General features: G+C 42.8%; 1 protein-coding gene across 1 annotated transcript in view; it reads right to left on the bottom strand.

Annotated features, from left to right (window-relative positions):
* Nucleotides 1-23435, bottom strand: part of LOC146059873 (fibrillin-2-like) — a 99286-nt gene that overhangs the window by 8036 nt on the left and 67815 nt on the right. The window contains exons 5-6 of the mRNA XM_083172493.1: nt 15937-16032; nt 7815-7910 (exon numbers count right to left, since the gene is read on the bottom strand). Coding sequence (XP_083028619.1) covers nt 7815-7910; nt 15937-16032 — 192 coding nt within the window. The remainder of the gene's footprint in view (nt 1-7814; nt 7911-15936; nt 16033-23435) is intronic.

Below are 23435 nucleotides of genomic sequence, written 5' to 3'. Positions count from 1 at the left end.
TGGCAGAGGCTAATACAGTAGGGCAACTTATGCGGGGTACACACCAGGACGACCCGCTCACAATGCACATCGATGACGCGGCAGGGCACGACCCGCTCAGGATGTGCACCGTGACCAGGTCCGATCCGAGGGCGACCCGCACCCGGGAGTATGGTCGTTCTTCAGATCCTACCTGCAGCAGTACATCATCAATGGCTGCCAGGCTATGTGTGGTATAGCAATTGATAATGTGACGTCCAGGCTGTGTACCATACTAGCAGGATATATAATCAATTTCAGGGGGTACAGTGTGTACTACAATTATATGATTTCTTTCCGTTCAAATCAAAGGAGTAACGTCGGCATATCCTTATATATTTTGGGGTAAAAGGTAAAAAAGATCCCTGACCCCTGACCTAAAAGATACAAAAAACGGGCCGACTAGTTGGGCCAAGTGGTTCTTCTCTGCTGTCAAATTCTATGTTTCTATGTAACCTCTCAGTACCATATAAGTGATACCATCCTGTGGCCTGTTCTCTATTTTGATTTGTTTTGCTTGGCTGGGTAGTCCTAGTATATACACAGCTGGTGAGCTTGTTTTGTGTTCTAGAACAAGTCCAGACTCAAAGACATTCTCCAGGGTTTAGTAAAGTCTTTTTTTTTATTTCTCCCTACTAAGGACTGCTTATACCAGTTAGCAAGTGATCCTGTGTCTGTAGCTGTGCAAATCAATAGGGCAGTGTGTAATAGTAAATCTGTATTCATTCTACAGTATTATGCCTTTGTGTACAGCATTACTGTTGTTTGTGCCATTTAGTCTGTATGTAGAGGTCGGAGCATTGCTCCCCTATGTGTAGCTGTATATGTGTGTATCAGAGCTCACCCTTTCTGTGCCTCCGCCTATGATGTCAGTGTAAGGGAATACCTGTCACCATACTCTATGGAGAAACAGCAATCTAACCTAATCCAGAAACAAATTGCTGTAAAGCCAGAAATCTTTGTCTTTCCCAATGAAATTTGAAAAATAATGTCTGTGTATAACTATCTTGTTACCAATGTCCAATTATACACATCAATTTCTGTAATGGAATGTGTTCTGGCTAACGCAGAAAAAGGCAGTAGGATTGTAGCACAAGCTTGGTGAGATGAGAAAGACATACTTCAGACCACTGACTAATCAATTTCCTGAGTGCCGGAATTACAGTCAGAAGGTCAGCTGGTGGTGTCCACATGACTTCCTATGGGGGCTTCTAATAAACAGTCCTTTCTCAGCCAAGCTGATGACAAAAACACACCACTGTTCTGCGTAGGGGTTGTGGTTATGGAAGGAGGGGACAGAAATGTTAACATAAGTGTTCATGAAAACACTACAAAGCCATCTACGTACATATGTACCACAAGCTTTCAGTGGTCTGTTTTCAAGCATGTGTGTTTATTTGATGAATTACTGTGCAACAAATTAACACATTTGGCATCCTATATTACAGATTTCTCCTAAAATAAGAACAAATAAGAATAATAATCTACTGCTATACTAGTCTTTATAGACTCATAACTATAGAATAATGGGGCAGATGTATTAAGACTGGAGAAGTGATAAAGTGGAAGGTGTCTGGCTAGATTCAGAAGGGGATGGCTAGCTGGAGATAGCAGAAGGGGGGCTGGCTGACTAGAGACAGAAGGGTGGCTGGAAAGAACAGTATTGGGGTTGGTTGGCTAGAGACAGAAAGTAGGGGGGCTTGCTGGAGAGAACAGAAGGGGGACTGGCTGGATAGAGGCAGAAGAGACAATATAGTGGGAATGGATGGCTGGAGACACGGATGGGGGACTTGTTGGCAAGAGCCAGACGGGGGATTTCCTGTCTAGAGACAGAAGGAGGTAAGGGGGCTGGCTGGAGAAAACCAAAAGTGAAGTGGCTGGCTAGAGACAGAAGAGACATCTGGCTTTCTGGAGAGACAGAAGGGGACTGGCTAGAGTTGAAGACAAACTGTGGGGCTGGAGATGCAGGAACATGGGTTATGCAGCTGAAGAGAACTGGGGGAAGTGGACGGAGATCAATCACAACTGGTATTACCAGCAAATTATTAACTCCTTTGTCCCCCAGTTGTGCTACTGCATATGCAGTGTCGGCGGGATGGTGGGAGGCACCACAGTGGGTTTTGCCTTGGGGATCAGCAGGGCTGTCTGTTTTGTTAGTCCCAGGCCCCAAAATTTCTGATGGCAGCCCTGGAAATAAGTACGTGTGATGTCATGAGTAGCCATAAGATGTGCAGGAGAAGGTAAGTACATCTAGGCTACAGGGGCTGGAGCAGGAAAGACATAAGGGGGTGGGCATGCTGGAGAGAACAGAAGGGGGGACTGGCTGACTAGGTTACATAGTTACATAGTTACATAGTAGGTAAGGCTGAAAAAAGACTGTGTCCATCTAGTTCAACCTGGTATAGATATCCATTGCTGATTTGGTAGGTTCCGATATTTTACAGACAGATTATATTTCTTATTTGTACCCATGGATGTTTTTCTCCAGTAAATGTTTGTCTAACTTTGCCCTGAACGCATTTAATGAGCCAGCCGTTACCACCTCTCTGGGAAGAGAGTTCCAGAGTTTGACTGTTCTGACCGTAAAGAAATTCTTTAGGTTCAGAAGAGGATGGCTGGCTGGAGAAATCAGAAGGGGGACTGGCTGACTAAAGACCAAAGGGTGGCTGGAGAGAACAGTATTGGGGTTGGTTGGCTAGAGATAGAAAGTAGGGGGGCTGGCTGGAGAGGACAGAAGGGGGACTGGCTGGATAGAGGCAGAAGAGACAATATGGGGGACTGGCTGGCTGGAGACAGGGATGGGGGACTTGCTGTCATGAGACAGACGGGGGGACTGGTTGGCTAGAGATTGAGGGTGAGACTGGGTGGCTCGAGAGAACAGAACGGGGACTGGCTGGCTGGAGACAGAAGATGGGGCTGGCTAGCTGGAGAAACCATAGGGGGATTGGCTGTTTAGAGACAAAAGGGGGGCTGACTGGAGAGAACAAAAGGGAGACTGGCTGTCTAGACCAGAAGGGGGGGGGCTGACTGGAGAGAACAAAAGTGGGGGGTAACTGAAGAGAACAGCAGAGGGGGTCTGGCTTGCTGAAGAGAACAGAAGTGGGACTGACTGGCTAGAAAATAAGCAGGGGGCTGGATGGCTGGAGAGAACAGATGGTGGACTGGATGGCCAGAGGCAGAAGATACCATAGGGGACTGACTGGAGAGAACAGAAGGTGGACTGGATGGCTAGAGACAGAAGAGACCATAGGGAGAGCTGAATGGAAAGAATTGAAGTGGGACTGGCTGGCTAGAGACAGAAGGAGGGGGGGGGGGGCTGGCTGAAGAGAACTGAAGGTGAACTGTCTGGCTAGAGACAGAAGGGATGGCTGGCTTTCTGGAGAGACAGAAGGGGACTGGCTAGAGTTGATGAGATACTGTGGGGCTGGAGATGCAGGAACAGGGGTTATGCAGCTGAAGAGAACTGGGGGAAGTGGCTGGAGATTATTCTCAATTGGTATTACTGGCTAATTTTTAACTCCTTCGTCCCCCAGTTTTGCTATTGCACATGCAGTGTCGGGGGGATGGAATGTGTGCTGGTGCATGTGCAGTGTGCATGTGCATGCATGCACGCCCTCTGGCAATGGCTGGCGACTGGTGATTCTAGTGCTGGATGGAGAGCGCTCCATCTGTAGTTCCCAATCCGTTCCTGGCAGTAAGAGTGTACAACCAACTTAAACATTGTGCACTGTTACTTCCTTTGTCATGTTTACATAACATAGCTCCTATAAGGTAGAATAGATAGAATATTTCATTCCAGCCTTAAAAGGCATGTAGCCTTATCCAGAGATATTCACTGCTCCGATGCATAAAGTCATACAATGACATCAGCTCAGAAAAGCTCATACAAAAGGTATTTCTGGGGTCCCAATAATAAATCCAAAGCACTAACATTCCCAGGTAAATATTAGTTTTATTATCAATGCTATTTAAACATGGATTAATCCTTTAAAATGAAAGGGAAATATTTCTTTCCTTTACGTCAGGTCTAAAAAAGAAAATGGGTGACATTCTATGGGATGCGATTATCGTTTTTTTGCGGAAATTAGACCACAAAATGGCGATATCGCATTTTCCCATTAAATCGTTTATTTAATGGAATGCGCCCAGGGACTGAAATCGCATATTATGTGCGTTAAGGTATGCTGAATAAAAATGCGAGATTAATTCGCATTTTTATCGCATCTAGATGTTTTCCAATACAAAAGTATACAAGTCGCATATTTAATGCTATGCGCATTTGCACATCGCATTTTTTAGGTGACTAATTATCGCACTAATTTCAGACCTGGGTCTGTTAGGCGAATTACCCAGAACCCTGCACAGATCGCAATGTTCTGTGCAGGGTTCTGCTGTCAAAAATAAAAGAAAGGGTTAATAAACAAAAAAAACTAGCGCGGGGTCCCCCGCCCGAGTATAACCAGCCCCGGGCTCACTGAGCCGGTGCTGGTGACATAAAATCAGGGTCCCCGACAAATAGGGGTCCCCTTGATTTTATGAAACCAGCACCAGACTCAAGGTCCGGCGCTGGTTCCCAAAATACGGGGGACAAAGTGACTAGGGGTCCCCCGTATTTTAAGAACCAGCACCGGACACAACCAGCCAGCAGGGTAATGCCACAGCCGGGGGAAACTTATTATATAAGCTCCCGAGGCCAAAGCATTAACCCCCTGGCTGGTCAGCATGGGCAGGGGTCCTGGGGAAGTGGGGACCCCCCCAATGAAGGGGTCCCCCCCCTCCAGGACTTACCAGCCCATGCTGATAGTCCGGGGCTGTCCCCGATGCCCCTGGCCGGTGGGCATCGGGCTGATGATTTGTGTAAAAAAAAGAATTAAAACTATTGTTTTACACTGGCGAACTATGAGTCCCAGCAAGCCTACCCCGGATGCTGGGACTTGGGGAACCACAAGTCCCAGCATGCGGGGCATTAAAGGGCCCAGAAATCATTCTAACTAGAGACGCAGAGGAGGAAACATCTCTGCTCTAGATGCGCTGAGATGTTACTTCCTCGGCGTCTCTAGTTAGAATGATTTCTGGCCAATCAGGAGCCGACTTTCTCGGCTCCTGATTGGCCAAGAAATCATTCTGTCCAGAGACGCCGAGGAGGAAACATCTCAGCGCCGGTCAAAGTCCTGCAAGCCGGATACCAGATTGGAGCAGCGCTGTCACCGGAGAGGATTCCGAGGTCGTCGCCAGGGACCAGGTGAGTTGGATTTGCTTCCTTAGGTACCCCTCTGGACTACCTCGGATCCCGGACCCCGGATTCTGCAGGCCAGGAGCCCCGGAACCCCAGGACCAGCCCCGGAACCAGGACCAAGGCCCCGGAACCGGACTCTTCTGCCCTGGAGCCCCGGAGGACGGACCCAGGATCCAGGGACCGACCTACGGGCTCAAGGTAGGTAAGTATCAGTGTGTGTGTGTTTTGTGTGTATTAAAGTTTTATTTTACAGGGTGTCAGTGTGATTTTGTGCACTATTTTTTTCACTGCAGAACTACAAGTGCCAGCGGGCCCTTTAATGCCCCGCATGCTGGGACTTGTGGTTCCCCAAGTCCCAGCATGCGGGGTAGGCTTGCTGGGACTCATAGTTCGCCAGTGTAAAACAATAGTTTTAATTCTTTTTTTTACACAAATCATCAGCCCGATGCCCACCGGCCAGGGGCATCGGGGACAGCCCCGGACTATCAGCATGGGCTGGTAAGTCCTGGAGGGGGGGACCCCCCCTTCATTGGGGGGGTCCCCACTTCCCCAGGACCCCTGCCCATGCTGACCAGCCAGGGGGTTAATGCTTTGGCCGCGGGAGCTTATATAATAAGTTACATTACCCTGCTGGCTGGTTGTGTCCGGTGCTGGTTCTTAAAATACGGGAGACCCCTAGTCACTTTGTCCCCCGTATTTTGGGAACCAGCGCCGGACCTTGAGTCTGGTGCTGGTTTCATAAAATCAAGGGGACCCCTATTTGTCGGGGACCCTGATTTTATGTCACCAGCACCGGCTCAGTGAGCCCGGGGCTGGTTATACTCGGGCGGGGGGCCCCGCGCTCGTTTTTTTTTTACAACTTTGCGCTGTCCTGCAAATGTGCGATTTTCAGACATGAAAATAGCACATTTTCAGGACTAAATACAGCGCACCACTTCGGCTCCGTTTTGGGGGCGGGGTGAGACTGATGTCACTAAGCCCCGCCCCCACAACCGGCAGCTGCATTAATTTGCGGGTCCGTGGATGGGGGAGGGGCTAAATGACACGATTAGCCTCATTTAGCCCCGCCTCCTCCCCGTGGACCCGCAACATTCTGAAAATTATACCGCGGGGAAGGGTGGAGCAGGGGCTGTGGCTACAATGCAGGACACTTGCCCACCTTCCCGGGGGGCCGGGAGGGGGACCCGATTTGCGGGAGGGTTGGCAAGTATGATTATATAATTCCCTCAGCAGGGCTGAAACTAAAATATTCGGCACCCGGGCAAGGCAGTAATTTGTCTCCGCTCCCCCTCCCCCCAGTATTCACATATGGGTATCACATGCAGCACCCTGGCATGCGTATTGCAGCAGTAGGATTAAAATAGAAAATAATGAACAGGGTTGAAAAAAAGGACACCAAGTAATATAAAGTTACTAAGGAAAATAAGAAAATAAATAATGCAGTATCTTATCTGACACTACTTTGGCAATCATCATGTTATATTAAATTATAAGAGGAAAAAAAACATATTACAGGGACCTGTGTTTGCAATATCTCTATGAGTAATATGGATCTAAAATTATGACTTGGTTATAAAATGCAAAGCTAAATCATGTTCTCCTCTGCCAGATTCAGTTTTGAGTCTCATAAAAACTACATCTGGAGTTTTTTCTTTTACTAAGTGAAACATGTCTGTGTTCCAATGTCATGTATTTGTTCTGAGCAGAGCCCAGATAGGAGTATTTTAGGGTTATAATGTATTGTGCAGTATATATTATATACAGTGTTTTAACATATTGCAAATGTACTATTACTGATCATTCTGTAAATGGAAATATTTCTAATTTCAATATAGTTAAAAAAGCAGAACAATAAACAAATTAGATTCAGTCAATAAACTGGTTGTTACTACAGATGCAAACGTGTATTAAGGGCCTGATTCAGCATGGATCTCATTTGATAAGCTGCTCACAGCAGTTCATAGCATTGCGAATGCAGGAGAAGGTGCATACCACAGCCTGCCTGCATTTCTAGTCACTTAAAACTTTGAGTGCAGTTGCCATTGCTGGGTGGCTTACAAGGCCAAGAAAACCGCACGGTGCAGTCCTCAGCCTTGCCACTGTTGGAAAACGGGCACGACACGGCCCCATTTCTGGCAACACTGCTCCCAGTCCACCTCAAATTCTCTAATTAGCATTCCAAGCTGAATTAGGCCCACACTCCACAGCCTTCTTGGGTTTTTTTTTAAATACCCCACATATTTGCCACACAACTGCTGCCTATTACGCTGCCCCCAACTACAACTCTGACATGTACAACTTTCCCTTGCATTTAACCGATGACCAGTGTCATAGTGTGCACATGCAGCTGTGGTCATATTTTTGCTCTGTGACCCATCATTTGATGTCTGATGCAAACTGAGGAGCCGGTTATCAACAGATAACAGATAAGTGATGACCAGTGTCACAGTGCAGAAAGTCATCAATCAGTTGACTAAAGGCACCAGAGACACCTATAACAAGGGGCTGTAAGTATGTTTTAAAAAGAAAACATTATTCCTGTATAAGGTAGGTATCTTACCTCTTTCACATTGTGGTCCAGTAAAGCCATACACACAGGCACATCTGTTGGGTCCAATGCAGCGTCCTCCATTCTGACACCCGTTTTCACAGACCGCTTTAGGAAAAAAGTAAAGAACCTATTATTATTATTATTATTATTATTATTATAGTATTTGATTTTTCAGATGTGAATGCACAACAAAGCAAGCCACTGGGTAAAACTATGTTGCACTGTAACATGTGCAGAGAGAGTTAGATTTGGGTGGGGTGTGTCCAAACTGAAATCCGTAGTGTCAAATAAAGCCAACATTTGTTAGATACATACATAGTAGACTGTATTTGTATTGGACTGTTCCAGAAACCCATGTGCTTTTTCTGCCTTACTTCCAAATCAGAATCAGGGACATACACCAATTGGCAGTAAGAAATGTGTAATGAATTAGAATAATATTATACAAAAATATGGAAATCACCCTCATTTATATTTTTTTAAGTGATAGAATTTTTTAATTGAGACTTTTGCAGAAATATTTAAAACTCAATTCACAATATTTGTAATGCGACGCCCCAATCGTGTTCGCAAAATGTAGCAATTGTGTATAAATATTTAGCATTGGCTGCAGTTCAGTCGATTATTGGTGTTTTGAGAAACCCTATTGTCACTCAGAACGGGCAATGAGAAAGACGCCAAAGCCATTGGGTCTTTCTATGGGATTGCAGACTGTGACATGCCCCCAAAACAGCCGGAACATGTCTGCATGTGAGCCGGCACCCAGTTACCTCTCATAAACTATCAGTAACACTTTCTCGCTGTAATGTAACGTGACACCGTTATTCCCGCAACTACAAAAACATGAGATTTGTGTCCATCTCCTGAGGAACACTGACGTAAATCAGTGCATATAATGGATATAGATTTTAGTAGACTGAAATTAATTAGTGGAATAAAGGAGAGGGGGTTGACAGAGACGTTTTGGGTGCACTCAGGAAATGTTACAATATAACCTATAATTAGCACATGAAACTGAATATTTGGTTAAGCACCAGGAAAGTGCAATTGTGGAATAGTAACTACATGATTTTACATGTCCAAGTCCTAATTTATCATACCGTACAGCCATTTTGTCAAGCAACACTAGCAAATATCCAAATCTGTTTGAATGTGGGAAATCAGACTTTTCGGGATAGTTTATTGCAATGGGAAATTGGTATGGAAATTTTCCCAGCCCTTCCCACTCTCTGGCCATGAGAATTTTCTCTCTTTCCTATTATTTTGTGGTACTTTCTAACAAATGGTTTCCTTTCTATAAGTATTCCAAGCTTGACAACACCCCAGATAAAATGCCAAGATGAACCTAGAAAAGTGCAGTGAATAAAACAGACTTGGACAGCATGACAGCATGAGGATGCAGACTAATTAGACGTCTGAAATTGGCTGTTATCCACAAAGACCGGGTCAATCCCCCATAGCATCATATGTCTAGCCAAGAACCGGCTGTTAACAAATATGGTGTAAGAGCACATGAATTATGCTACAGAAAGCGAGAATGTCTGTTTATATAAGCTCTCATAGTATGGAAATATGAGACACACAGTATAAGTACTGAGGAATGTGCAGTGATCCAGGGACCTTGACACAGGTGCGTAAACAATGAATCTTTAAGCTACACTGTCCCTTATGTTATGCACTAAAGTCATATTAAGCCAGATGATACAATTCCTTATTCAGAATGTGCCATTATTAATTATATTGTGAAGAACCCCTGCTATGCACACTATACAATCAGAAACTGTATGCACATAGGGGGTGAGATTTAATAGGATGAGATATTCAGAAAGTGAGAGATTTGGGAAGAAATCTCCAGGTTTTTTTTAAAGCGGCAATCATTTTCACTGCAAAACCAGTTTGATTTTGCAGTGTAAATGATTGCTGCTTTAAAAAAACTGGAGATTTCTTCCCATATCTCTCACTTTCTGAATCTCTCATCCTATTAAATCTCACCCACAATGTCATTCTGGTTGACTCGCAAAGCTGCAAATTTGGCAGCTTTGCGAGTCAACTAAATGCCGCCCACATGAATGTCAGCCCCCCCTCGCACAGCGAATATCCAGTTCGAGTTATGTTTTGCTTAAACATCCATTCACAGCCTTACGTGCGGGGCTGAAATCATTTAATGATGGCCATCGAATGATTTCTAAAGCACATGCGCATAAATGCTTATGCACATGCGTAGTAGAAAACATTGCTCCTCTGTGTGAGCGAACTAACCAGAATGACCTCCATAATGGTACTTTCTGTGTGCAAACACTCTTAGGGGCTATCTATGAAGAGTGAGGTGCATTAGGTCAACAATGAAAAGGTTGATAATGTCTACCTTGACAGGCACAAGCCTGAAAGATCTCTTTCTATGATACATGATAGAATTGCTTTATTTGTTTCTATTTCAGGCTTCCATATCAACATGGGTAAATCTACGGCAGAGTTATTTTATGGCCAGAATACCTGTCCTCAGCGGGCAGCTTGACATTGCCTATAATAGGTTAAGAGAGATCTCCCATACTTTAGGCATAGTTTTAACCCGCCCCCTATTGTATCGCTACGGACTTACATGGAAACCGTTATCCATACCCTCTCTAATGACATGAAAGGGTCTAAACGATTCCATGTATCTTTTCTCAGATGGGCTAAATTGTTTAAAAGGATTGTGATCCCCTTCTGAGCTCTCTCCAGGTGTAAAACAGACATGCAGCAAATATATGTCCTGTTTCGCAACTTAATTTGGAAAAGGTGTTACTCCCCAATTCCTCTGCATAACTTTATCAACTCAAGTCCAATCAACTTTCCAGACATTCTAGCTTATAACCATTCAGCCCTGTTACGTGATTGGCGCCATTGGGAAACCACATACACAAACACCTCTTTAGACTATGACTTCTTGTGCCACACGGATTTGCTGTGCTTCCTCTATCAACATAACCAGAAACATTTTTCTGGTTGGTTTGAACAATCAGGAAAATATGGCATATTCTCTGCCATAAAGCTGGCCTAAATGCCTACCATTCCTTACATCTAGCCTTGATTGGCAACCCAACCTTTCTGGTTGACAGGGTTGTTCTCTACTTCACTTTGTGGAGACTAGCTGGGACCAATAGTATTAGATCTTTGGTATTGGTCAAGAACAAATGCTGATTTGACCTACTCAGAGGCATCCTTTCAATTTGCTATGGTCAGTCCATATCCTTTGTCATCTAAGACAGTAGTGGCATCTACTACTGTGATGTATATTTTATATGGTAGACAATGATTCGATGTCTTTATAAACAATATTTGCAGTTTTTCTTCAGAAAATAACACAAAAAGATGCTTGCGTATATTAAATCATGAGCAAGCCATCTAAAGCTGCCCATGGAACAAACAGCTGGTCCTGAGATCTACAACTGCAGCCCCGAGCATTTATCCCTGTGACTTATTGATCGTCCTAGTAAAGCAGACACCTACAGGAAACTGTAGGCCTAGGAATTGAAAAGGCAAATTGTTGTGGATAAGGGTCACTGCCGGTGCTAGGGTGTCCGGCGCCCTCCTGCAAACCATACATTTTGCGCCTTTTCACATTGCCTTTGCAACAAGCTGCAGCCCAATTGTGGGTGCGTATGCAACATGCGATCCTATGGAGGATCGCGGGTGCATGTACATGTATGCATACACCATCTCAGTGCTGTGTCCGCAAACCGTTGCAAGCACCAAAGGTGCCCATACACGCTGTGAGAATCGCATATGTTATGTGCTAGATCGCATCGCATGGCATACATGCAATGTGTGTGCGATGTGATCCGAAAGCAGTACAAAAAGTATGTGCAGCACATACTTTTTGTACTGTGCGATGCCCGATTGTAGCGTGTATGGCCACATTTAGGCACATAATCCAGCCCATTATTTAAAAAGTGTTTAAATTAATATAAAAAAAATCTACAATTATTACAAAATTATTAATAAACATGTATAATAAAAGACTCACTGTTCTTTTGCTGTTTAACTCTTGTGCAGTCCCTCCTCTATCTGCATAGACAGGACGCTGAGGACGCCATTACACCCCTCTCGTGACTCAGGGGGAAAGGAGGGGAGATGGAAGAAGAGGGGAGGAGATAGAGGGGGCGGAGTGTTGGGGACTGGCAGTGGCACTGGCACAGCACACTGAGAAGAGGGAAGGAAGGGGAGGCGGTGCTGCTGCCTGTTTGTCATTTGATTGACAGCTGACAGGCACAGGAAGCAATGGGTAGGGGGCAGATCTGGACATTACATGTCATCCAGGCATTCACAGACAGCGCTACATGCCTCAGCGCAAGTGTCCGTGAGGAAGAGGGGGCAGGTCGCAGGAGGAGGACAGTGTGTGCGCGGTGCAGGGAGCTGCTCAGCTTCTCCATACTGCCGCCCACTGTCAGACAGGTGCTGCAAGCGGCACGCAGGCTGTGTGCACTTGCGGGGCAGGGAGCAGCTCTTTATACTGCCGCCTGCCCGCTGTCAGGCAGGCGCTGCGGGCAGCGTGCAGGAAGCAGTGACAGTGAAGGATGAGGCAGCTTTAGCAGAGCAGGGAGGGAGACAGCACCTTTTCAGCATGGCGCCTCCCTGCTTTGCAGGAGCTGCTGAGTGGGTAGCGCCGGCCCTGATAAGGGTATAACGTGGTATTTGTCATCTGCACCAGATCACATTAGCATCTCAGCCTCAGTTAGATCAAGGTGCTTTCAGCGGTACTTGTGTAGTTCCACGGCGCCAGCATGGCGCCGTGCTACTTCCGGGTGTACGCTCGCCACGAAATATGTCCAAAAAAGTAACTTAACTCCATGCCAACATGGATAGTTCATACCTCCACTATCCATGTTGGCATGGAGTTGATTTTAAATAGCGTGGCGAGCGTAGCGAGACACCGAGCCCGCTGCGTGGGCGCTGCATGGGCGATCGAAGCGAGCGCCGTGAAACTACACAAGTACCCTTTCAGCTAATCGCCTTAGCTTGCTTAGCTTTGGTGGAAATCTTGGACAGATTCAATATCTTTTCAGTGAGCATTATTGCACCACTATAATAAACAGTACACTGATAACCAATAATCCACAGTTTCCGATTTCATGTAAGCCACAAATTTCAATTTAAGCGGCAATCAATCTCAAAGCCAAGTCTAAGTTCACTAAATCTGTGGCTACTTAACCTACAGTAACAGTGAAAGATTTCAAGTCATATGACCAATGACTGCAGGTGCAGTCACTGAGCTATCCAATAGTGAAAATGCAATGCAAATTCACCCAGTAGTTTTTGCTTAATGTCCGAACGAAGAGACAAACACGCAAACAAAAATTGGTCTCTATAATTCATACACAGTCCAAAGGAGTTTACAGATAAAGCTGCTCTCATCTGTGGCACTGGTGCACTGAAACCACCTAAGTCAGCGTGCCGAACCCGGACAGTTATGTGCTAGCATCTTACTCACACGCGCACCTCATTTGCACCAGGGCGTGCCAAGAGCGCTCTGCTGAGAGTGGCTCCATCTGACTTTTTACCAAAAAAGTGCTATGTAGAGACACAACCATTGCATCTATTTTATAAGTATATCTGTTCCCATTTCTATATTGGTGACTACATTTGTAACTATTAAATTGCATCGCACACTTGTCGCTCATGTCTAGATGTGTTAAAAATGTTTGCTTTATACTGCCAATTTTTGTTTTACTCTTCAATGCCTTAGTATATACAGCAATTTGACTACATGGCATTACTCTATTCACTATGACTATATGTATATAAACCTCATGTAGTCGCTGGTCCTGTTACTTGAAATCTTTCATGTTACTGTAGGCTTAGTAGCAACAGATTTAGTGATTTGGCTGTGAGATTGTTTGAAGATTGAATTGGAATTTGTGGTTTACATAAAAAAATAGAACATTTTGTATTATTGGTTATCGGTGTACTGTTTAATAACCAAGTGCCGCATTTTGAATGTTATTTATATATAATATATTTATATATTTTTATATATTTATATATATATATATATATATATTTTATTTAGAACGGTCCAGATACTGTACTGCGCTAATAGATTACATACTTAGGTGGCAGCTAACCTCATATAATCCCTTGCTTAGGGGAATCAAATGAAAGAATGGATCTAAAAAAGTAAGGGGAGTGCTCATATAATTTTGGACTCAACTATTTTGATACAATGAATACCCAAAGGAACGAACATCTGATTTTTCTTTACTAATATCACAATAAAACAGTTTAAAATATGTCAATAAAACAATCAATACAACAAGTGCATTTATGCAGGGTGGTCCTTGCTGAAAACCACTTAACACCCCGAGTTTCAAAATCAACCGACACACTTCCTCAGTGGTGTTGATATGCTTGTGGTCACTTTTTACCCATTCAGTGCCAGTTTTTATTAAATTCTGGAGACATTAACCTCTTGAGTACTTTCTCCAGAATTCGTATTCAATAATATGTGCAATAATGTGACTCAAATATCCTAGTGCCGTACGTATTAAATGTAATTATTAGTGGGGACATACTAACTCTGCTGATCCTCCATAAAATGATAACAAAACTGTTTATAGTTAACATCACTAATAAAATGTCAAGATCAAAGGGAAAAGTCCTTGGGAAAAACTGGGTTTAGCAGCTACTGACAGCTTAGTGTGCCTGAGAGTTCCCCCATACACTACGGTGACGTCTTTCCTTGGAGAAGTTGCAAGCAGTGCTCCCTTGAGCCGCAATCTCAGCCAAGCCGGCAGGAAACAAGCCCAAACTGCAGGTATATCGCCCACATGCATTAGTCAGCCAGGGAATGACTTACTAAGAACAGGCAATCAATGGAGGGTCTGCAGAGTTAGTATATCCCCACTAATAATTAAATTTAATACGTACGGCACTAGGATATTTGAGTCACATTAGTACACATATTATTGAACATGAATTCTGGAGAAAGTACTCCAGAAGTTATTGTCTCCAGAATTTATTATTAAAGTATTGCACTGATCTATGAATGGGGAAAAAGTGACCACAAGCATATCGACTCCGCTGTGGAAGTCCCAACGGGATTAAATGTGATGATTTTGAAACTCGGGGTAACCAAGTGGTCTTCCGCAAGGTCCACCCCACACACATGCACTTGTGTTGATTGTTAACATATTTTGAACTGCTTTATTGTGATATTAGTAAAGAAAGATCATGCTGTTTAACATCAGTTGTTCATTCCTTTGGGTATCCATTGTATCAAAACAGTTGAGTCTGAAATTTTTTCTTCTGATGAAACTGCTAAAACTAACTCATAGCTGAGAAGCGCGTTAAGTGGTTTTGGAATTGATCACACTCTTTTGGTGAAGAACTTGCTTCCTGACTTTACCACTGTCATTTATCGGTATTTACAAAAATCACTGTGCGCCAATTGTTGGGACCAAATCTCCGATCCTCTAGGCTTATCCATGAGAACTGCAATCTTATGACATCAAAGGAGACGGAAGGCTCACTCCCTGCTGATTACATCACCCGGCAGCACGACATCAGGCGGCGGCTGCCGCACAGGTGAGCTTTAGCCGTCCTTGAGAACCAGCTCTTGGTTGCTCCGGACTGCATCTCTAGGGCACTTTTAACAGCACGAGTTGTAATTCGTCTGGATACTTATTAGCCGACCAACATACAGGAATGGATATATATTTGCCATCACAGCATATAGGATCGGAACCCTGCTTTGACACCCTATACAAATCCATTATAAGTAGGTGTTAATTGCTACCTTAATTTTACAATTTCAGCACTGGACACTTTATCTCTCCCGTTGGAGAGTCACTGAGTATAAATATAGGACTTGATCCTAGGAGTGTGATCTTAGTCACTAGATTCAATTTTATCTGTGTACAAATGTATTTTTTTTAATTGTATTTTATTATAAATTGAATATTAATTATATACAAATAAAATGAAATTAATTATATTCAGCTGTGTGGCGCTCTCTTAGAAAAGTCACTTGTGTGTGGTTATAATTCCACAGACAATTGTATCATCTTTTTTAAATTTACTTGAGTCCGAAATGATCTGAGCGCTCCCCTTACCTTTTATGATCCATATATATATGGTGAATACATTTACTTACGTTGTCCACAGTGAGTCCCAGAGTATCCCTTCTGACAGGAACATGAATCATCATTACAGGTCCCTCCATTCATGCACCGCACATTACAATTCATAACTGAAATATAAAATGAGAGGATTGTATTTAGTATTAGAGCAAGAGATATGTTGCATTTATTGTTCATTAATTATGTACTGTGTAATCTGTGAAGTACATGAAAGAGTGGGATACCTCCAAAAATACCTTTCAAACATACATAGAAATCCCAGGATTTCAGTATATGTGAATGCAATTGACCCAGGACACGACCCTGCTTCTGTCCAGGGTCATGGAACTGAGGTGCAGATTTATTAAGCTCAGTGAAGTGATAAAGTGTCTGGTTTTTATCACCGGCCAATCAGCTCCTACCTGTCATTTTTCAAACCAAGCCTGTAGCTTCACAGGTAGGAGCTGATTGGCCTGTGATAAAAACCAGACAGTTTATCACTTCACTGAGCTTAATAAATCTACCCCTGAGACTCGGGAATTTACGGAAAATTCTCAGGCCACATGTCAGAAAGTGGCAAAAGTGGTAAATAAGATACTGTAGCTAGTGGCCATAAGGAATATGCAAAAGGATTATAAGATCTCACATGCATGAATACCACACCTTTTTTTAAGAATGATAAATGACAACCAGCACCATTTTTAAGAATGAAAAATGACAACCAACATGTGTGTTTCAGCAAATACATATATACTGTATATTTTAGATTTATTTTTTAATTAGTCTTATTCTGGTTACATTCTCTTATGCTGTTTTAACTTATTTATCTTAGTCTGTGTCAACTATTTTCCTAGGAACTTTGCAACAGATGTGTTGGTAATGGCTTTACTTTTAAAAGCAAAGTGAGAATTAGACCAGATAACATGCATGAATTGTAACACTAAAGTGATGGCTATGTTGAAATTATTATTATTATTTTGAGCATTAGAGTAGGACCTGCAGAAAGTGGGGTCCCGTGAAGGGGGCTACAGGCTTACATGCTTTGATTAATACATAAACTAAATCTCTACTGTTTATTATTATTAGTTAATTTAGTTAGCGTAGAGCCCCTGCAATTTATTTATATATCTATAGTTACACACATATATATATATATATATATATATATATATATATACATATATAAACACTCGAGGGTTGGTCTCAGTCTTGCACTGTGTATGTGACAGCGGCACCTCTATTAACCCCTCCTGTTAGTGAGGGCTTGGGGGAAGTACAAAAGAAGATAATTAGAGTGTGCTCGATTCTAAATTTAAACCCCAACCTAATAGTACCACCCAGCAGTAATAATACAAAAATGATGACACTAATATGTCATAATAAAAATGTCATATTCAGTATTTTCTTCAAATGTCCAATATAATCATCTGTTCACCCAACCCGCAATATCCATTTTGCAGTAAATCCATTTATTCATACCCAACGCGTTTCGTAGAGTGACTTCATCAGGGTTATAGCAAAAATAAAGGTCATGAAAACAAAATCAGGATATTGAAAAATGTTATTAAAGAAAACAATTCATAAAATCAAATCGAATTCATGAGGTAGATCAACTACCTTGACAAAGTTGTAAAGGTCACAGACAGGGTTCCCCCTCTTTAGAATGGGGTATCCATCACGATAAGAGAAGTAACCACAGCAGGGCCTTCTCCAGTTCAAACTGGCTTGTGGCCTGTGGTAATGGCGGTGGCACGGAGGGCTGCATAGCAGCAGTGGCGGCAAGTGAACTTTGGAAAGACTATGTGAGTGCTGCAGTCTGTACAGCATAGGTGACCTCTGACTCTAGATCACAATGCCAGCTTGGAGAGGCACCTTAACAGTAGGAATGAGTGTATAGTCACTCAAATCGTGATAAGGTTTGTTCAATTGTTTGTGGTGGGTGGCAGTTTATTGATTACTTGAGCCGATTAAGATCCGGCACTCAATCATGAGTACTGGCTACTGGTTCCCTCCTTTAGAGGGATGAGACTCCCAACATACAAGAATTCAAATATAGGCTGCACCTGGAGGCTTAATAAAAGCGCAAAACTTTAATACAACATTTTGGGTACGGACACCCCTTCTGCAGTATACACAGCCTATATCTGGTTTGGACTTAACAAGAAAGGAATTGATAGTGTATTAAGGTAAGTATACCAGTTTTTTTTGTGTAAAATTTTTTTTCATCATGTATGTGTCGCACTGCTCAATTTTCTAAACATTAGCCTTTTTTTTTTAACTAAATCACATCTTAGATAAATGTTCTACTCTTCTGGGGTCCTGACACACAGGGGACATAAACAGCTGAATTCTATTATGTTATAAGTTACCAAGAAATAATAGAATTTCTCCCTTACCCCAGCAGTAATCTGGAGAAGGCCGAGAGCCAAAAAGATTCATACCAGTTTGTGACCCCCAGCAGAGAATGGTGATAAAAGAGACAGTCTCTATAGCACAAAATGCTTTTATTTTCTGTACATGTGTCTGATTTTCTCTGAAGTAGAAGGTCAAGAATTTAAAAGACTGTCTACCCAGATGCTCCTGCACAGATCATGTTTGTCAAATTGACTTGTGCTTTACAATATATCTTTTTTTAACTAAACTTTACAAGTTTAAAGAATTATAGTTATAAAATTTGTAAAATTATGTTTAGAACTGAACTCTATTGCAGGTATTCAATGCCAGTGCGAGCGGCCGGCGAGGGGGTTAAACTGCGAGGATCGCAGAAAACCAGTGATCCTCGCAGTTTAACCCCCGCACCGGCCGCTCGCACTATGCAATGTTCCGGGGGAATCCTCGCCGTCACAGAACGGCGAGGATTCCCCTTAACTGCGAGAGCCGCGGCTAGTGCAGCAAACTCGCTGTAATTAGCCTCGACTCTCGCAGTTTTTGGAGGCACATTCGCAAATTTCCCCTCGCTCAAAAAACGGAGCGAGGAGGAATTTGCATATGAGGGGGGTCAGTTGAATACTGACAGGGTGAGCGGTGACTGCGAGCAAAAAGTCCTGCTCGCAGTCACCGCTCGCCCACGGCATTGAATATATGCCTTTGAGTGCCAACATCTCTGTTGGAGATTTGCAAAAACATGCGCTAAAAATGCCAGCGTTGCTAGAGAACTATCTCCCTCTTTAGGACGTCATCCAAAATATGCACCGTACTGGGTACAATTACTAATGCTTCCAAAAATTATCAAGGTGAATTTGACCATAACAACCAATGAGATTCTGCCTGTAATTTCTCTCTTGCATCTTAGAAAATCAAAGTCAGAATCCGATTGGTTGCTATGGGCAACATAACCTTTTTTATGTTTAGAAGCTCTCCCTTACAAGTCTGTCTATTTCTATTGCCCATATAATATAGGCACAAAACATTCTGAAGAAGAGAAGCTTCATCAATAAATCCAACTCTCAAAAGTCTTTGAGAAGTACATCCATATCAAAATAGTTGAGACAATACATTCAAAAATATTGCATATGTCTACTAATACTAGAATAGAAAGTTGCTGCTACAGATGTTCCATATGCATATTTATGTATTTAAGTAAAGGAATGTATTATCCTTTGTCCTTTTGGAGTATATGAATAGTAAGCTAAATAATAAAAAAAATTCTTGGTGCAAACTGCTAAATATCCATATCATAAGATTTTGTATAGTAAACACAGTAGATGTAGGAATCCCAGTCCAGTTCTGCTTAGTTATTGACTTGCAGTCTCCTAGCTAACACAACCTAGCTCAGCACATGTTTATTATAAATTCAATGAAATAGCTGGTTCACAGATATATTAGATATTCCATGTTAACAGCAAAACATTCATTTTCACAAGTAACAAAGTAATAAAATTGTTACACGGACTACACACTTTCCAAAGAAACCAATTAAAATGATGATCTGTTTAAAAGTTTTTTTGGCCTTTTGAGTGGGACAGATCCTGGTTTGATTACATTTTCCTTTGTAATACAATACATGAATGTAACAGCTGTTTGTTTATGCAGTGGGCAGATTTGGATTTTTTATGTGGTGACCAAAATAACACACATTTGATGCTTTTCATTTTATTGAGGGATTTTTTGATGCTGTGAGAGTCTGAGAACATTTCATTATTGGGTACACAAAATTGCTTATGTTTTTTGTGGGTATGGACCCCAGAGTCTGCCCTCTGCCTGTCAACAAGCGAGTGTAAAACTTGCTGACGGCGTTTGCTCCTGGGGTTTGCACATACGCATGAGCTATTATACACATGCACAGACCCCCACCGTCGGGGATGGGGCTGACTCGGACCTGTGTGAAGGTATATGGTACATTTGCTATATTACGTTATGTTATGTTTCCGACCCCAGATAGGAATAATTAGTAATTTCTGAAACCAAATGAAAAAAATTGTTGTTAAAAAATTAATCCTGGAGAAAAATGCAACAAGCAGCTATACCATGCAGTAAGGGATTCTTGATGGCGATGGACAGAGGCATAATCCTGGACACAAGAGAACCAACACGCTTATTGTTAGAAACTGTATAACATTTGTTGGAGCCATAAGGGTTTATGGGCGGGATGTATTAATATACATCGCCGCCCTTCACCTGACAGCTGCCGCGATGCTGCCGCATATGTACTAACATATGCGGCTAGCATTGGGTTGCGGTGACGGAGACCCCCGCAATACCTGTGATGTGGTCTGCGGGGGTCTCCGTCATATCCCGGCGGCTGGCAGTGTCCCCCTGCATCTCCTCCTCCCCCCTGCAGCCGGATGTCCTCCCGGCTGTGACACCAGCTGGGGGAGGAGGAGATCAAAGGAGGACGGGAGGGGTGGCGCGCGGACGGTGGACGGCGATAGAAGCCCATAGGCCATAGGCCTGCCAGGCGAAGACGGGGCGGACGGGTATTGGTACATAGGAAAATGTGGTAAAACCCCCGTTTTACCGCATTTTCCCTTAAGTACATCCCGCCCTATGTGATGCTCTTGCTAAACGTATAAGATAAATCCAACACTAAACAGACCACCATCTCTTGAATAAATGATTGAGTTCAGTGTAAGGTCAGGCAGCGTGGAAGAGAGAACACGGTCAAGAACAAAGTAAGGCATTCAACAAGTAAACCACCTGTATAACTCTCATACAAGGCAAGTAAAATTAGTATACAGGAACCCACATCCGTGAATGACATATCTCATGTTACAGCAAAAAAAAAGCCAAGATGTGAACAAAAGCGAGTGAAGAAAAAAATCAAGAAGAATTAAAGTAAATACATAACAACCAAACCTGCATAACCACTGAACTGCCAGCAGGCAGAAAAAGTCAAAGACTACTGTATAAATGCACATCTAAATACAAATGTAACAGATTGCAAGGATGACTGGTACCTGAACAAAGACACAAACCAAAGCTGAGAACAAACTACACAATGTGCCAATAATATGATATCGTCACCCATTTTCCTTGAAATTCTGGTCAAACGATATCCTGTAGTGCGTACAAAATGTGCAATTTTCCAAGCGACCTGCAAAATTTTGTCAGTGGCCACGTCTAGAAGTATGCTCTCATTGACGATATCCTCAGATTGAGCTGAAAGTATGGACAACAGAGAATGTGTTCCCTGACCCATGGAAGTGAGCATATAGTGCATAAACACTATACAATGTTAACGAATCATCATTACGAATCACCTCTTGATGAGAAATAATATCGCATAGTGTGTACCCAGGTTAAGCCTCAGCTTTTGAGAAAGGGTGTTGGAGTATAGCAACAGCTGTAAGCTAAGTGTTGCTTGAGATGCTATACTAGTGCACCTTGTCTTACACTATCACTATACAATTCCTCTTTATGTTCCAAGTACACTCTCCTACATCTTCTTGTTTGTTAATACTGTACTCCATGTTACATTATGAAGCCTACATGTATGGGTCATAGTAGAGTCTGCTCCCTGGCTGTTGTGCCAGGACCAGTGAGAAAATACAGAAATATTGCTTTCACATGTCTATTCCTGGTTAGACCCAGGATCTCGATCCTTGGTTCGACCCAGCTCCGACCTGGATCCAGCACTTTCCCATTAAACCCGGGTCACCCATTATACGCAGGGCAACCCGGGTTTAACCCTTCTTAAAACCAGGGTCGAATTAGGGATGTAAGGGTTAGCATTACTGCCTCACAGCACTGAGGTCATGGGTTCCATTCCCACCATGGCCCTAACTGTTTGGAGTGCTGTGAAATATGTATGTGCTATATAAATAACTGATAATAATAATACATTTTCCGGTTGGTCCTGGCAACAAGCCGACAATAACATGGGTTTCAGGTGCAATGTAACAGGGGTATAATCTATCAGAGGCTGCATAGTGTTATTCCTGGCTCCATGCATCCCAAATACATGTGCTACCCCCTTAGGTGCTGCATATGACAATCCTTTGTAGTCATGGTAGTCCTTTGTGATAAAAGGACTTTCGGCTTAGGACCATGGAGAACTTCTGCGCATGTGTTGAGTGACACACACACACACACACACACACACACTACAAGGGTTACTAGAAAGGATCCGATTAGATCCCTCTCAGGGGGAAACATGAAACTTAGTCCAAAGGCTTCTATAGGGTAAAGCCATCTAAAGATATTGGCCTTTTCCAGAGGTTTGGCCAGAGTTTTAACTTTAATGCATCTTCCCACATACTGTCAGAAGGCATAACAAAAAAACTGTGTGATAAGATTATAAACCAAACATACAAAATATGTACAAATATAGGCTTGACTTTTATATTAAAATGAAAAATATTGTTTTCTGACAGCATAAAACAATACACATCATACTCACTACACCTTGGGACATTAGGTAAGACAAATCAATACAGTAGCTCCCCTATAGAACAGTGTTGGCAACTACTTTAAAATAGAGATGTCCAGGTTTGGCTTTACTCAATTGTTATTGCCAAATTATCACAAGCTTGGATATTTCCAATTGGCTATTGCTTGTCACGTGTTTTGGATAGCCAATAAGATCCCATTGTGCGAACTGAGTAAATCCAGGTAAAACCAAACCCGCTTATCTCTAATTTAAACATGCAGAGGGGAATTGAAAATAGAGAGCATTTCAGCGGAAAGTGCCCATTTTCCATTAAGTATATACCTTATCTAAAATATGAATCTTTATTGGAAAGGAATCGGGTTTGATTTACATAGGGACCAAAGGCTTTGCAGCTCCATGTCCCTTGAGACTCAGGGGCAGATTTATTAAGCTCAGTGAAGTGATAATGTGGCTGGTACTTTATCAGTTCCTAACTGTGAAGTTACAGGCTTGGTTTGAAAAAATGACAGGTAGGAGCTGATTGGCCGGTGATAAAGACCAGACACTTTATCACTTCACCGAGCTTAATAAATATACCCCTCGGTCCTATAACAGAAGCTCTACACTGTCTTGATTTTAATTGTTTTGCTTTAGCCAAAAATAGGAATGGTTTGCTGGCATGTGTAGTTAGGAGAGGATATCAGTGTAGGGATTAGATTCTAGTAA

This window comes from Crinia signifera, chromosome 1, assembly GCF_055691185.1.
Source record: "Crinia signifera chromosome 1, ASM5569118v1, whole genome shotgun sequence".
NCBI classification, from domain to species: domain Eukaryota; kingdom Metazoa; phylum Chordata; class Amphibia; order Anura; family Myobatrachidae; genus Crinia; species Crinia signifera.
The sequence above is the reverse complement of the archived record's forward strand: the minus strand, read 5'-3'. Positions and strand labels throughout refer to the sequence as shown.